At 29.8% G+C, this 14,934-nt stretch overlaps 2 protein-coding genes across 2 annotated transcripts; both read right to left on the bottom strand.

Moving 5' to 3' along the window:
• Window positions 1–1,650: 1,650 nt before the first annotated feature.
• On the bottom strand, window positions 1,651–3,235 carry LOC105363756 (stress-associated endoplasmic reticulum protein 2). The gene is made up of 3 exons (XM_011501523.1): window positions 3,122–3,235; window positions 2,675–2,747; window positions 1,651–1,989 (listed from the first exon to the last, which is right to left on the bottom strand). The coding sequence occupies exons 1-3, from the start codon at window positions 3,203–3,205 to the stop codon at window positions 1,952–1,954; spliced, it is 195 nt and encodes a 64-aa protein (XP_011499825.1). The 5' UTR covers window positions 3,206–3,235; the 3' UTR covers window positions 1,651–1,951.
• A 4,260-nt stretch (window positions 3,236–7,495) lies between these two features.
• On the bottom strand, window positions 7,496–14,688 carry TM9SF3 (transmembrane 9 superfamily protein member 3). Its single transcript, XM_011501522.1, has 9 exons — window positions 14,557–14,688; window positions 13,194–13,389; window positions 12,989–13,111; window positions 12,330–12,583; window positions 12,002–12,241; window positions 11,556–11,840; window positions 8,717–9,072; window positions 8,262–8,345; window positions 7,496–7,817 (listed from the first exon to the last, which is right to left on the bottom strand). The coding sequence occupies exons 1-9, from the start codon at window positions 14,641–14,643 to the stop codon at window positions 7,673–7,675; spliced, it is 1,770 nt and encodes a 589-aa protein (XP_011499824.1). The 5' UTR covers window positions 14,644–14,688; the 3' UTR covers window positions 7,496–7,672.
• Between the last annotated feature and the right edge of the window lie 246 nt (window positions 14,689–14,934).

The following is a 14,934-nucleotide window of genomic DNA, read 5'->3' as shown; positions in this document are numbered from 1 at the left end:
ATGGTTGACTTGATGTGAAAAATGTAAAAAAATTATTAATCAGAAGGAGAAAAGTAAAGCTTAATTCTAAAGTATACAATGGTGCAGTTTTCTTCTTTATCATGTGCGTGCAGTTATTTTAATATTAATTTTTTCTCTTTTTTTTTCTTTTTTTTTTTTCCTTTTTACTTTATTTGAAAATCTGCACGTAAAATGAAATCGAAAGATACTTTATTGCGCAAAGTTTAATAACAGAGGCATATTTTTATTACTTATATTGAACTGTTATAATGAGCGTTAAAAAGTTATAGCAGCACTCGAATAAAATTAATGTCACGAAAAATACTTGTCATTCTTTTATTTTATCAACAATCTTCATCCTTTATTACCAAACATCTTTTTTCATCATCTAAACGTTTAAAAAAATAGTATTTAATTAGTAATAAGAAGAATATCTTAGAATATGAAGATACGTTAAAATATTTATGATCAAAGTATCTTATGTGTAAATAAGATTTATTTGGAGAATTTAAAAGTAAATGTCAATTAGAATTGAGTATTTTTAAGAAAACGCGCGAACGAATGGTTGATCATCGAAATTACTATCAATATAAATATTATAGTAGTAAAATATAAAATATGAACACAAATTGTCAATTGTTGTTGATAAGGAATTTGAAGAGAAATTTAAAAGTGCAATAATCGCATCAATTATTATGATCATATAATATTAATAATAGAATTATAATTTCGAATTTTTAGTTATTTGAATGTAATTTTATTATTCGTTGAAAAAAATTAGTATTTAAGTATAAATTATAACAGAAATTATAACAGAAAAAGAAAAACGTAATAAAGATATAGAAAATATACGAATTCATATGAAAAATGAAATTCGTCAATTATTCTATTATTTCTTTTACAAAAGTTTTGTATAAATAGTTCTTACTATAAGCGTTTAAATTCTCAAGTTTGCAAAACATATGAAATGTATCGATACGAATAAATGTAGGAGTGATTTTTATAAAAAATGCAATTACATTATTTAATTAGAATAAAATCAATTTATTACACAATATATTCGATAATCATTCCGTCCTTACAATATTCAATAGTTTAACTTTATGTAAACGAAATTATTAAATTTATTATATATAGTAATTTTGTAATTAATATATTATACGTACAATGCGAACTAAGTTTAAGGATCAAATTAGACATTTGTTGACAATGCACTTTATGCGTTCGTAATTGATGAAAATAATAAATATTTTAAATCATTGGAGTATAATGACAATATATATAGCATTTTAGGTTTTGCATAATGGAATGATTGGAATAATAAACCATGGCATTATAATAGATTATTATTTATATATACAATTGGAAACCTATACAAGCGTTAATGGAAGAGAAAGATTTTTTTGACAAAATATCAGTAAACAAAATAATAAAAAATGAATTAACACGAGTAAATCTTAGAGAGATGTTTGTAAACATAAATCACTATTAAACAGGCATACTTATTATATTCTGAACTTAGTAAAATTTTGTTTTTCAAATGAACGACTAATGTTTCTTTACAATTTTTAATTTCAAATTCGCTTAGTTATCTTATTCTAACAATTTTCCTTTATCTAAAAATGCTCGTATAAATGCGTCATTTTTTTTTTTTATTCTTTTCTTTTTTATAAATTAATTCTTTGAGCTAATGAAAGAAAAATATATAGAAATCTCTGATCCAGAGCAATCATTATTGCAGCAGAGGATTTAAGGCCACAAACGCCCATCCTCGTAAACGTTCCTTCATTCTTTCTTAATTCCGGTCATATTTAATAATGAGTAAAGTCCGCAGCTCTGTAGAAAAATCAGTCGACGTTAGAAAGGATGACCTTGATCAATTGCCCGTTTGCATTGATTTTTGAACGATATTATAACTAAGATGTAACTGCGGCTCAGATATTCAAACATGTTATGCCATTCTGATACTTTGAATTATTTGGAAAACAGCTGAAACATAATAATAACATTAAATTTTGATATGTATATATATATATATATATATATATATATATATAATATTTTGATTAATTATGTGCACTACTGATTAATTATGTAACGATCTGATTTTATTGAAACTATTAAAGGCATTAAAATGCAACAAAGGATTTGATAAATGGCCGTATCAGCATTTTTATAGTAATTATAAAATTTATTATTCAATATTTACAGTTTTAAATTTGACAAGTTATTAACAAGGTATAAGCGCGCATTGTACTAAAATAAAATACATCTTTAGATTGGAATTAATGCATTAATGCTCGTAAAAATTTGTTAACTGTGGGTATCGGTCATAAGTGTCAGTAAAATTTATTGTGTTTTAAATTGTAAATCGTTCGACTAATGTAGCTTTTACCAATCAACAATAAGAGCAACAATCAATAATGTAAAAATCGTGATCTTTATGCCGCATAAACTCAAAAACATATTCATAATAAATTGAACTTTCTCATAATATTGACAATTTTATTTTCCATATGGTTAAATGCAGTTTATCAAAATGGAATGGCAACAGTTCATTATGACATTATCCTCGATTATATAAATAGTACTATTTCTATTTTTATTTGGTAAAGCACCAACCAACGAGCTACCATAAACCAATGTAAATAATAATATGAAACCGCTAACTCACCAGAACCACAGACTACAAAAATAAATAGTGCCAAGAGCCAAGGGCCAACTGGTGACGACTCGTCCTGCGATTTCTACAAAAATAACAGCAAAATGTCAGCCCTTACAATGCCGACGTGGGTCTTACATGATATCTCGCTAATAACAGTGGAAAAAACGAGAGGAACCACTTGACATAAAAACGAAACATCGTTCCAGATGGATCGATCGGCAGCCCTAACCTCCAAAGTCCCTCGGTACATAGTGCACAAATTCGCGGCTCCGGGTCAACATAAATACCAACGCGTTATAATTACGCCGGGGAGGCCCTGCCAATTCGCTCGATCTCGCCCAGGAGAGTGCAGGCCGCGCAGGAAACCCGGGTAATCGCCCACTTTGATCTAGTGCGCACTGACAGCTGCCAAGTGTCTCCTATCGCGTCCACTGTCGCTCTTTCCCAACTCCTTACCGTGGATTTGGGCACATTGCCGCGCTGGGTGATGAACTTGGTCGCCTTCTCGTTGGCGATGCGCATCCTCTGCTTGGGTGCCATTCCGGAGGGTCTCGGGTCCACGTCGTCGTGATAAGCGTAGGCTGCTAAGGGCTGGTGGAACGTCGGCTACCGCCAAGTGTCCCACGGCTAATTGGCTCAAAGTCGAATGTTCGAACGGTACTCTCGACGACGATATATGTAGTTGACGTGTCGCCTCGGATATCACCGCTCGGACACCCTCTCTCTATCTCTCGCACGCACACGATCGTGAGATGCTTCGGCTTGATGGGTTACGTGACAGTCAGGGACGGTCCGTTTACGAGTAATGCCAGTCGTGGCTACACGTTCCCTTCGTCTCCCTCACCGCCTCGCCACCAACACTCTGGCCGCTAACACGACTCTTCTTGTGCCTTCGTTTTATTTTGGAATTTTCAGGCGCTCGAGAAGAGTTCGGATGCGAACTCTCTCGTACCCATTCGAGTGAACTCGACGACCAACGAGACGTATATTTAGCTATCCAAGTACAACTATTAACATTCCTAATGCGGTGGTAATAATGAAAGAGAAGAGAAAATCTCATAATAGACGTATAACATTTACCTACAATCACAAGTATTTTTCCTTTCTTTCTTTCTTTCTTTCTTTCTTTCTTTCTTTCTTTATTTCTTTCTTTCTTTCATTCTTTCATTCTATCTTTCTTTCTTTCTTTCTTTATTTATTTATTTATGATTTTATGATTTTATGATTTTAGAAAGAATATCACTAAGATTTACGAAGACTTATTGAGCGGATTAATGTTCGTTTTTTTAACGTTTTCTAACGGCAAATGCATCTGTAAATCGAGAAAATAATTTTTCATACGCCAAGGCAAACGTACCAGCCTGTATTGTCGTATTACCTCGGTTTATCACACGTATTGAAGTTCTTACATCAAAGTCAATTGAATATTAAAATTATAACTGCTAATGTCACGACATGTGTGTTTAGGCAAACATTTCGCTCTCCTCTTTGCTAACGCTCACTTTAATTAATTGAAAAGTTTCAATAAATTGCTTCCACGAGAGGGGGGGGGGATGGAACGTTCGAGTGACCGGGGACGCTAAAAATAATTACAAAACTTATTATTTAAGACCTACGATACATTTATTATAAAATTAAAAAAAAAAAATAAAATAAAGCATTTACCATGTAATTAAGCGCACGGGCACGCGCACACCCACGTAAGCGCATAAAATTTACAATAAATATTTTAATATATTTAATATAATGATTTAATCATCTAATTGTTTCGGCTATGCCCAGTACTGTCGCATTAAACTAACATTCTAAAATATTTTAATATAAAGATTATTGATGCATAATGATGGCGTAATATGCCTAAATTAATAATGTCCGACTGTGTCTTATAATTATTTTATAGATATTAAAATTTTCATTACAAACCTCCGCCAAAATATTTCTTCATTGTAAAAATGTATGGGCCTGCGTGAAATGTGCGCATGTATATTCAAAAGTAAGAACTGATATTTCCTTAATAATGAAAAATCGTGTATCGATTTCGGTTGAAACACTGAACGCTTATTTTCTGAAATGAAAATGTAATGGGACTGGAATTTCGGTAAATTATAATGACCTTATTATTAAATAGAAAGAAAATTTATAATTGCCTATCTACATACTCGTATTCTCACTGTGCAATAAATATTCGACATTACATTTAATTTTAACGACTGATTGTTTTTTCTCTATACGCATCAAATGCAATTGAAAATTTATCTTTATGATAATCTTATTGAAATTTTTAATGCTGAATTAACGTAAGACATACGTACATATGTATGTATGTAAATTATCTATATTCGCTGTACTATTATGTATATTGAAAAAATTGGCTGCGATTATCTCATTGTATTGTGTGTTAAATTATCTCACCTAATGCATAAGATCTCCAAAAAGAAAACAAAATGATAAGGAAAATTCATATTTTGTGAGACAAAATATAAATACAAAATAATTAAATTTTAATGTATGAATATATATATATATATATATATATAGTTTGAGGTCAAATTATGTAATAAATAATATTATTTATTAAATATAATTTTTATTTGTTTTTATAAAATATGATAGAATCAAACGAACTTTTGTCCAAGTCACAATTATATAGCAACATTTTCTTAATCATCAAAATAATAACATTAACTGAAATAAACTAATTTTACTGCATATGTATACATATATTTGCCTGTTGTATGCTATAAGCAGGCACACGTATGCGCATATACGTATTTACAGATTTGAAAAAAAGTGATTGACTTTTTTTTTTAAAAATTTGTTTATTCACTTATAATCAAATAAATTATTTATATTTTTTCAAATTTTTGTGGTATTTCATAAATAGAAATATTATCTCGTTCATTCTAATTCTAATAACAGATGGCTTTTTGTTAAATAATTAATAACTTATCTATACTGTTGTTTTCATAAAATACAAATCCATGTTTACGTTTTCTCAAAAGTTGAAAATAAATCGAATACACACGGACAACCGATAACACCAGATATTTTTTTTTTTTTTTTTATATATATATATATATATATATATATATATATATATATGGCTTTATCATATTCGCAATGAGATGTTCGATAATAAATCGGTTAATTAATCATTCCAATTGTTAAGTAACTTTACAAGGAAATTTACAAGACTAATAAACTTATGGAGTTTTACAAGTCTTGTTCGTGTTAAAATCTTTTATCGCACAGCTTATATATTATTTGATATCTATTATCATTTTAACGATCATACAAAAATTATTGACAAAAACCGACCCAATTACGGGACATTAATGTATATACCTAAGCGCAACTTTTTCTATCAAAATAAAGTTTTTTCACAATTATTATAAACGCGTCACACAAACGCTTTTGTTTTCCTTTTCCAAAATTCCTTATCATAAATTAAACATTTTTTTCCTCTAAATTTTTAACCAATACTCGGCATTATCAAATTTTGAATTCCTTTTGTTTAATATATATAGTTTAATACTAATATGACAAGATTACGATTAAATGTATTTGTCGGAAATTACTTTTACAAATTTTTCTTTTTAAAGATCTCTTTAAATTTATTCTTTTATAAAAAGAATTATACAATAGGTTGTAATTTTTAATATTAACGCTATAATAAAGAATTTTTAACTCACTGTTTATCATACGTTAATGATAAAAAGGGAAATGAATGTTTTAAACAAAAATTTATCAAGAATTTTCTCAAAATTATGCGGAAATTTGACTAATATTAAGCAAAACATAATCCATATACATATACAGTTTAAGAAAATAATCTTTCCTGGCCTATGTCATAAGATTTACACGGTTAATTTTGTTTTCAGTCCATTCAAGTTGAACCTTGTCAATTAAGAAAAGCTCATACTTTCTCTTTGTCGTAAAAATATTCTAATTCTGTTTTATTGCATATTTATATCGATCTTACAATAAAATAGTTTAACAATTCTTATACTCATTAAAAGTTTGGACAAAGTCAAAAACAAAAAAATTGTACACGAATAGATACTAAATTAGTGCAAGTTCTAAGTAGTAACTGTAAGACCAATATAAAGATATGACTGTTATCAAGAAACAATGTGTATCGAAGATAATTAATTATAATGACAAACAGGGCTTCCGGACTTTATAGTATAATAAAATTTATTACAGCGCTTATCACGTTTTCACACCACCACGCATAAATACGATCATCCATGCACTTTTATTTTGTTTTTTATAAACCTCCAAACGGATATTCTTCATTTTCTTGACACTTTGATAAACTTTCGGCAACTCTTTGTGTGCCAAGCTATCAGTCACCGAGGGATATATACAAACTCTTCCATGACTCGTGAAAGTTTTCCGTTAAAAATTAAAAAATGAAAGAAAAAAAAATGAAAAAAAAAACTGCAGCACCTTACCGACATTCGCAATAGGACTCATTTTTCACGCTATAATACTTTTTATTGCCTCATTTATAATTGGAAGCTGTAGGATTAAAAGACTACAAATCGTCATTAACTATATGTTTTAGTTTGACTAGCGTTTTTCTCAGGATGCTTCGAAACACTTTGGAAAATGTTTCATCGCTAGTTCATTAAAAATATATACCTACATACATACACGCCTACGCGCTTGCATACACACGCACACACACGCGCGCGCGCACGTTGCGTTGTGTGTATAATTAAATAATAATAGTAGTAGTAGTGGTGGTGGTAGTAGCAGTAGCAGTAGCAGTAGCAGTAGCAGTAGCAGTAGTAGTAGTAGTAGTAGCAGTAGTAGCATTAGTAGTAGTAGCATTAGTAGTAGTGATAATAATGATAACTAAATAAAAGTGAAATAAAAAGCGAATTAAGAACGTGACAACGAGCCCTATATTGAACAGCTAACTTAATATCATTTGATGGCGCCATTCGTTATGACGTTCATAATAACGAAGCTGTCGGTCGAATCATCGAATACTTTTTTTTAATCTATCTTTACAGTTGAGTACATCTTGCGTACAAAGACATTTGTCCCGATGTATCCAACGGTGCCACACATAATACCCAATGCCAAGCTGAAGAGTGCCATATAACCGAAATAAAATGCGGTTTGAAAAAGGCCATACATTCTGGAAAAAAAAAAGAAAAGAAGAACAAATATGATATCAATATTATTATAATTATGAGAATATAATAATCGTGGGCTTATCGTCTACGGGTGTATATTATGTTAATTTAACAAAATAGGAATAAAGTGCTTAAAATTTATTACTTTAAATAAACAATACGGAGAAAGTATTAAAGAAGATTGGTGAAGTAAATGCCGGATAATCGGTTGGTTGCAATTTAAAAAACTAATCCAAAGTATGAAATCAACAGTAAACATCATTCAGTTGCTCATTAATCTTTTGCTCATCAATTTTTTTTTTTTTTTTTTGCAAATAAATTTCATAACAAATTTTAACACTCATAGTTCATAACATCCATATTTTTAATATTTTAAAATTTTTTAATATTTTTAATATTTTTAATATTTTTAATATATTTACTAATAGACTTAATATTTAACTTACTTAGTCTTAAAGAAGAAATAGTAGAACGAATAAAGATAAACATAACTAGCTGTCGAACCTGCTGCTAAAAAACTAGTCCACTGCCTGCAATGAATTAAAGATGAAGCAAAAGTTTAGTACACTTGCAATAGGTTTTATCTCGCAATTAAAAGTAAAATATACAAGGCCAGATGAAAAGTACTCTTTAATTAGTTGAAGAAACACGTTAGTAGTTAATGACATCTTCCTCTACGTTTAAATTAATTCAATACGTTTTTTTATTTGGTTGTTTATCTATGAATTTTTACATTACGATGTGTGATTGAATCGAAACGAATTATTTATGATAAAAGAGTCTCAATATTTGTTTCAAATATGAGTAGTAAATAATAAAAATGCAGGATATAAGAAAACTTAGTTGCTCGATGAATCGTAAATATACATTTCGATAAAATGATTTGATGATTCATACTAACCATCTATAATCCTCCGCGTTTAGAAGGAAGTAAGTGCACACAATGGTGACGCAAACCGTGACGATCATCAGGATAATAAATACCAGTAACATGAAACCGTAAACGTAGTAGATCTTATATGCCCAGAACGACGTGAAAATAAAGTACATCTCGATGAAGATGGAGCCAAAGGGCAAGATGCCGCCGAGCATTATTATAACTAACGGCTCCATGAACCACTTCTTCTCGGGTATCGGCCGCGGCACCGCGTTAACCCTGCACGGGGCGTCAGGTGTGCCGGCGAGGTTCCGACCCAGGATCGTGCCCACGAGCGTAAGCGGCAGGATCACGAATATGCAGATACACGTGACTGCAACCTGCAAACATGATGGGCATGTTATTGCGATGGAGAACTTTATGTGGAAGAGCTCGAGTTTTTCCACTTCGCATCAACTTGGCATAGTGATCAAATCCATTTTCTTCGCATCGGTTATGCTGCTTACATAAACTTTCTAATAAAATTCTCCCGATTTCTGAAACTCCTTTATAAGTTTATAATTGAAACGTGTCTTTTTTCATTCTTTTAACCTGTAAATCCAATTGATCCATTATCCTGTTTTATCATATGTGTGCATGTGCGTGCGTGCGTGCGTACGTGCGTATGAATTATAACAATATTGCAGTGTTTTTGTAAGTGCGAAGTAAGGCCACATGGTTAGTTCTATATTTTCCTCGTTATTCAATATAAAGTTTTACGTTGATTTGTATTAATCGGGGCTCATTATTCTTATTATTCTTTGTTGTTTTTTTTCTTTTTCTTTTAAAAGTTAAGTCCGTTGTGTATGTATAATGATAACAAAATCTTTAAGAGATAAAGTCGAAAAAAAACAGACGTCTTCGCTTGACCAAGCAAAATCAAAAGGAGCATAACATATCATTTTATAACGGAGTTTTTTCGCCTAAGCTACCAAAAATTACACAGTTCTTTAATCGTGTCATCCTCGCACTCTAATAGTCGTATAAAATCCAATATTCACGCTACTTTACGTACGTGACAATACTTATTAAATTGTCACATTTAATTTGAAACAAGTTTAGTGCAAGTTGATTAAAAGTCAAATATTATAAAATATTATTATTGTATCATATATTATTCGTAATGAAGACTGCTGTATTATCCAACAATAAACAACGATATTTTCCGGAAAAGTGCAACATTTACTTAAAATCTGTAATATTATTTTAATGATACGTCTTAACGAGAAAGGCTGCGGTAAATGATTAATTTGTAAAAACAAAGTGATTTTGTAAGATAAATTAACAGGTATATGTTGCTTAGCTAGACTCTTAAATACAAATTAAATACAAATAAACATTTGAACATAAAATATTATATTTATAATATATTTCATAAATTGAATTATAATGCTCCGACAGTATTGAAAAAATCAATATCACTGGAAAAACTGTCTATGATAGTCAGATATTTCTAATTTGATATTCCAAAAAAAATACTTGGCGCTCTCCGGTACGTCAATATTTTTAAACGAAAATAAATTATTATAATTTACAGAAAAAGAATTAAAATCTTTCGACATATTTTTGTTAATATCATGCTTGTTTATCTAGAAAATATTCATAAAATATATTTATAATTACCCAAATATTTATTAAAAAAATAGTCATTGATAAGACTTTTTTTTTTTACGATAAATTTATATTTACACATATGGTATTTTATTTGAAATATATAATCTTTTAATATGTGAATTTTAATGTAATAATGTATAGAAAAATTAAATTTTTTTAGAAAATCAAACAAGATAAATAGCAAGCCATACGTGACTACGATAATATATAATCTGCCTACTAATTACAATATTATATATACAATATCGTATAAGAAACTACGTAATACTTTATAACATTAGTTGTATTTTTAAATCTCGCTTGGTACGAACATTAATTAATTAAAACTAAAATAATATTTAACAATAATTAATAAACGAGTATTGCGCTTTATCTTTTCGCTATTTGCTGTTACATACATAGTGCTTAATCCTCTTAAGCCCAATTCATTAATATATATATATATATATATATATAACATGCAAGTTTATTAAATGCATGTTAGTATAAGGATAGGCAAGAATGATTAATTGTATAAAATTGAAAAATTTTGTACTTTTTGCATATTAACAGCATTGAGAACTAGTAATGATAAATATTGAAAATTTTTTGAATATTATAAGATTAGTTTTAATTACAAATTATACATTATTTCGATAAATGGATTTGTAATATAAATTTAGTCGTATTATCTTTATTTATTTTGTCGGTTATTTGAGCTTTTCGATAGCGTATATTAAAAAATATTTTTAGATTTTCTTATAAAGTTTTTGATAACAATTAGTATTTCTGAATGCATTATTTAATCTTATATTTTTTACCCTAAAATATAAGATTCTCGTCTCGGTACTTTTGTTACTAAGATTTTAATGCAATTTTTTAAATAATAAATACGTGAGAAGACATTAGATTTTATAAGTTAAACTACAAATATACATCCTTTAACGATTTAATTAAATACGTAAGAGTTTTTTATTTTAAACATTATATATTTTTAATTACCTTCTTTGATTGATAAAAGACTTTGCACATAAAAATGACGACAATAATTATTATTTCGGTATATCGATTGAATTATACAGTTATAATAATTTTATCGATTTATGCCAAATTTTCAATACGTGTATCTGTATTTCAATGTTATTCAAATACAAAAAACATTAAACGATGTGTATAAAATAAAAATAAAATTCTATAATATAATTTACATGAATAATAAATAGCTACTTACCATCGATCCAAACGGAATAGCTCGACTGGCATGATAATATATTGCTATGAAGTTGATAAAAAAAGCTGTTCCACAGACCAAAGCTGGAATCATAAAAGTACTGAGCAGCATTTGCTTAATCCATACTCGACCACCCATTCGTGCATAAAGTCCACCTCCCGCGTAACCATTTATGGGCGACGTTATCGCGTAGAAGAAAATTACAGTCGATAACATAGAAGCTCGCTCCGTGTATAGTTCTCCAACTATCGCATAGACAATTACACTGCAAACTACACTGGTTACCTGCAGAAGTTAAAAGCAGCTCTTTGTAGTCGTAGACAATATGATATTCAATTGATAGATTATAAATGACGATATAGAATATAAATTTATCTACGCGATCTGAAAATCTGCTCAAAATATAAATCTTGGCTTGAATGAATTTTTTAAATTATTAAAACTACCTGAGATCCAGCCCCGATAAGAGCAGAGAAAAGAATAGGATGATTTGCTGGGCGAAAAACATCACCATGAACTTGTTTCCATCCATATTCATCACCCAAATCCCGCTCCATGTCATCCATCTCTTCGTCTTTGCTGTATCTTGCGTAGTCTTTTCTCAAGGTGCGCATTAAAATCATTGAAACAAGCCCAACGAGAAATATAACCATCATGAAACTGTTGAAAATACTAAACCAGTGAATCTAAACAGAAAAAACATTTGTATAATGATATATTTACAATACATTGGTAAATACAATTTTTTTTTTTTTTCAAGATAAATTTATTTACCCTGTGTTGAAAAAAATTAGGATCTAAATATTTATCAAATCTATCTTCAAATTTGGTATTACTTTTTTTCCAATTAACTTCATAACTGAAAGGTATGGTTCTTCCTGGTTTAAGCTCCACTTTTGTCTCACTAGTCAAATTGACATCAACTATTTGCTTTCCATTATACCCTATATCCAGTTTCTTGTGTGTCCAGATATAATAAGAAACTTCTCCATTGCTATTGCCAACTTCATCCGGTTCACCTACAACACCTGCAAAACGGTTGTTATATATATATATATATATATATATATATATATATATTAAAAATTTTCTGAAAGTATAATTTAATCTTTAACGGAAACAAAAGTCTTTCTTATCATTTCTTTTACAATTATATAATTTTTTGATTAATTATTAGCGATTAATATAAGTTAGTTTTTAATTTATATGAAAGTATATAGTTTAAATTCACACATTTTTCTAAATCAGACCTTAAATATTTAAATAATATATAATAAAGTATAATGAAAATACAGCAAGTGAAGTTTAATATTTCATAAGCTTGTGCATAAATTCGTGAATTACATATTATAAATAGATAATATTATAACGAATAAGTCATGTTTGCATGAAATTGCTTGTTATTATGTATATAATCATAAATAAATACTAACCCCAAATTGGCAAATTGTCAATATACATCTGATACCAATACTGATTTTTAACTGCATAAACAAAAGCTTTATAACTTTCTTCTTTTAAATGAACACTACAATATTCATGCTTTTTAACAGGATCTGAAAATAATTTTCAATTAAGAAAAGGAGCGTAGAAAATATTTTAATAAATTATATGAGGTAATTATATTTATTTATATACCTGCAAATTCAATATTTAAACCACTCATTTCAAGTTCAATACCCTGTAAAGCTTCAGAAAGTGTCTCATGATAATGACTGATAACCTCTTTAGGTCCTTTACAGAATGGTAAAGAGAAATATGAGTACGTCTCTTGTCTGTTATGGTAAGGACCAACGGTGCTCATCCACAGTACTACTTCATCCCCTTTTTCATACTAAAATGAATTTAAGATAATATATTTTTTTTCTAATGAATATGCATTTACAATTAATTTTATTACGCTTTTCTAGTTTGAAATGAACTTCACTTTTCTCTAGAATATATACGTTAAATACTTTACCAAAATCTTACATATTTTTTAAAACTGAAATTTTATTAAACAAGTCGAGTTGACAATTAATTTATAAAACTTAAACCGATCGATTTTATTAAAATATTATTTAATTGTCTTAGAGCAGTCTAAATCTGACAATTTGAGACACAATGATAAAGCATAATAGTTTGAAGAATCGAAATACTGTTAAAAATAAATCATAAATATTTGATCAATAATTTTCAAATATTCTATTAAAGATATATCATTGATTATCTAGGAATGATATAAATATTAACAAATAAAATTACTTCTACCATAGTCATACCATAAAATACAATATTTTATAAACATTTGTATGTATGTGATTTTTTTTTCTTTCAAGCAATTAACGTTCAAAATTACATGGTGTAAAATTACAAGGCTATCTTATGTAATTTAAACAAAACTAAGTTATGAGGAAAATACAATTATCAATAAATTAAAAATGAATCCAAAGTATTATTAAAAGTTCTCTTAACGATTTAATAAAGCTTAAAGTTTTATATTATTTAAAGAATACAATATTAGTATACTTTTAAAAATGGCACTACCAACTCATACAATATTAAAGGCAATTCTCTGTGGCAATGAAAAACATAAAACATAAAAGCAGTCAGTAGGCCAGCCAAGCTCGGTTCCTAACCTAATCATCCAAACGAGGCATAAACGAAATATCCTTATCCAACAAACACTTTATTGTTAAAAATCAATTATCATAAATCTGTCAATGAGGCTAAAGTGGATAGCATGTGGCTCTTACAGATCGTCATATGTGAACAGATGATAAACTCAAGATGTCTCATTATATAGCCAAATGCCACGTTTTTTACTTAAAAATGAAGGTGCCCATGAATTATAAAAAATTAATTATGATAAGTTTCTTTTTCTCCTTTACACTTGCTCATGTACCAAAATTGAGAATGGCACTAGTGCACTAGTACTCTGTTGACGTTCAGTACATCCTAATCACATATCCAAGAGCTCGGATTACGAAAACGCTAAAAGGCATTTAAAGGCATCGCTTACTATGTGGTCGTGTTCGTCGGCGTGAACGTTGAGCAGCAGGCAGACGGCTGCCAGGATGCCGAGTAAGTTCCTCCGGGTCCGGCACATTTTTTTAACGGCAGCAGCAGCAGCAACAGCAACAGCAGCGGCAGCGGCAGCGGCGGCGGCGGCGGCGGCGGCGGCGGCGGCAGCAGCAGCGGCGGCGGCGACGGCGGCTCACTTTCTCTCTCCCGATCTAGCACCCACGTATAGGCTTTCTTTTACGCAAAACTAACGCCGTTCCTGAAGACGATGACGACAACGACACGGCTGCCCTCCTGTGCTCCTTCCTGGTGCTTTGGCGCCTCCTGCTGCTGCTACTATCAGCACCGCTGCTCGCCCCATAGACACGTCCGCGCG

This window comes from Ceratosolen solmsi, unplaced genomic scaffold (assembly GCF_000503995.2).
Source record: "Ceratosolen solmsi marchali unplaced genomic scaffold, CerSol_1.0 scaffold28, whole genome shotgun sequence".
In the NCBI taxonomy this organism is placed as follows: Eukaryota; Metazoa; Arthropoda; class Insecta; order Hymenoptera; family Agaonidae; genus Ceratosolen; species Ceratosolen solmsi.
This window is presented reverse-complemented; position numbering and strand designations above follow the sequence as displayed.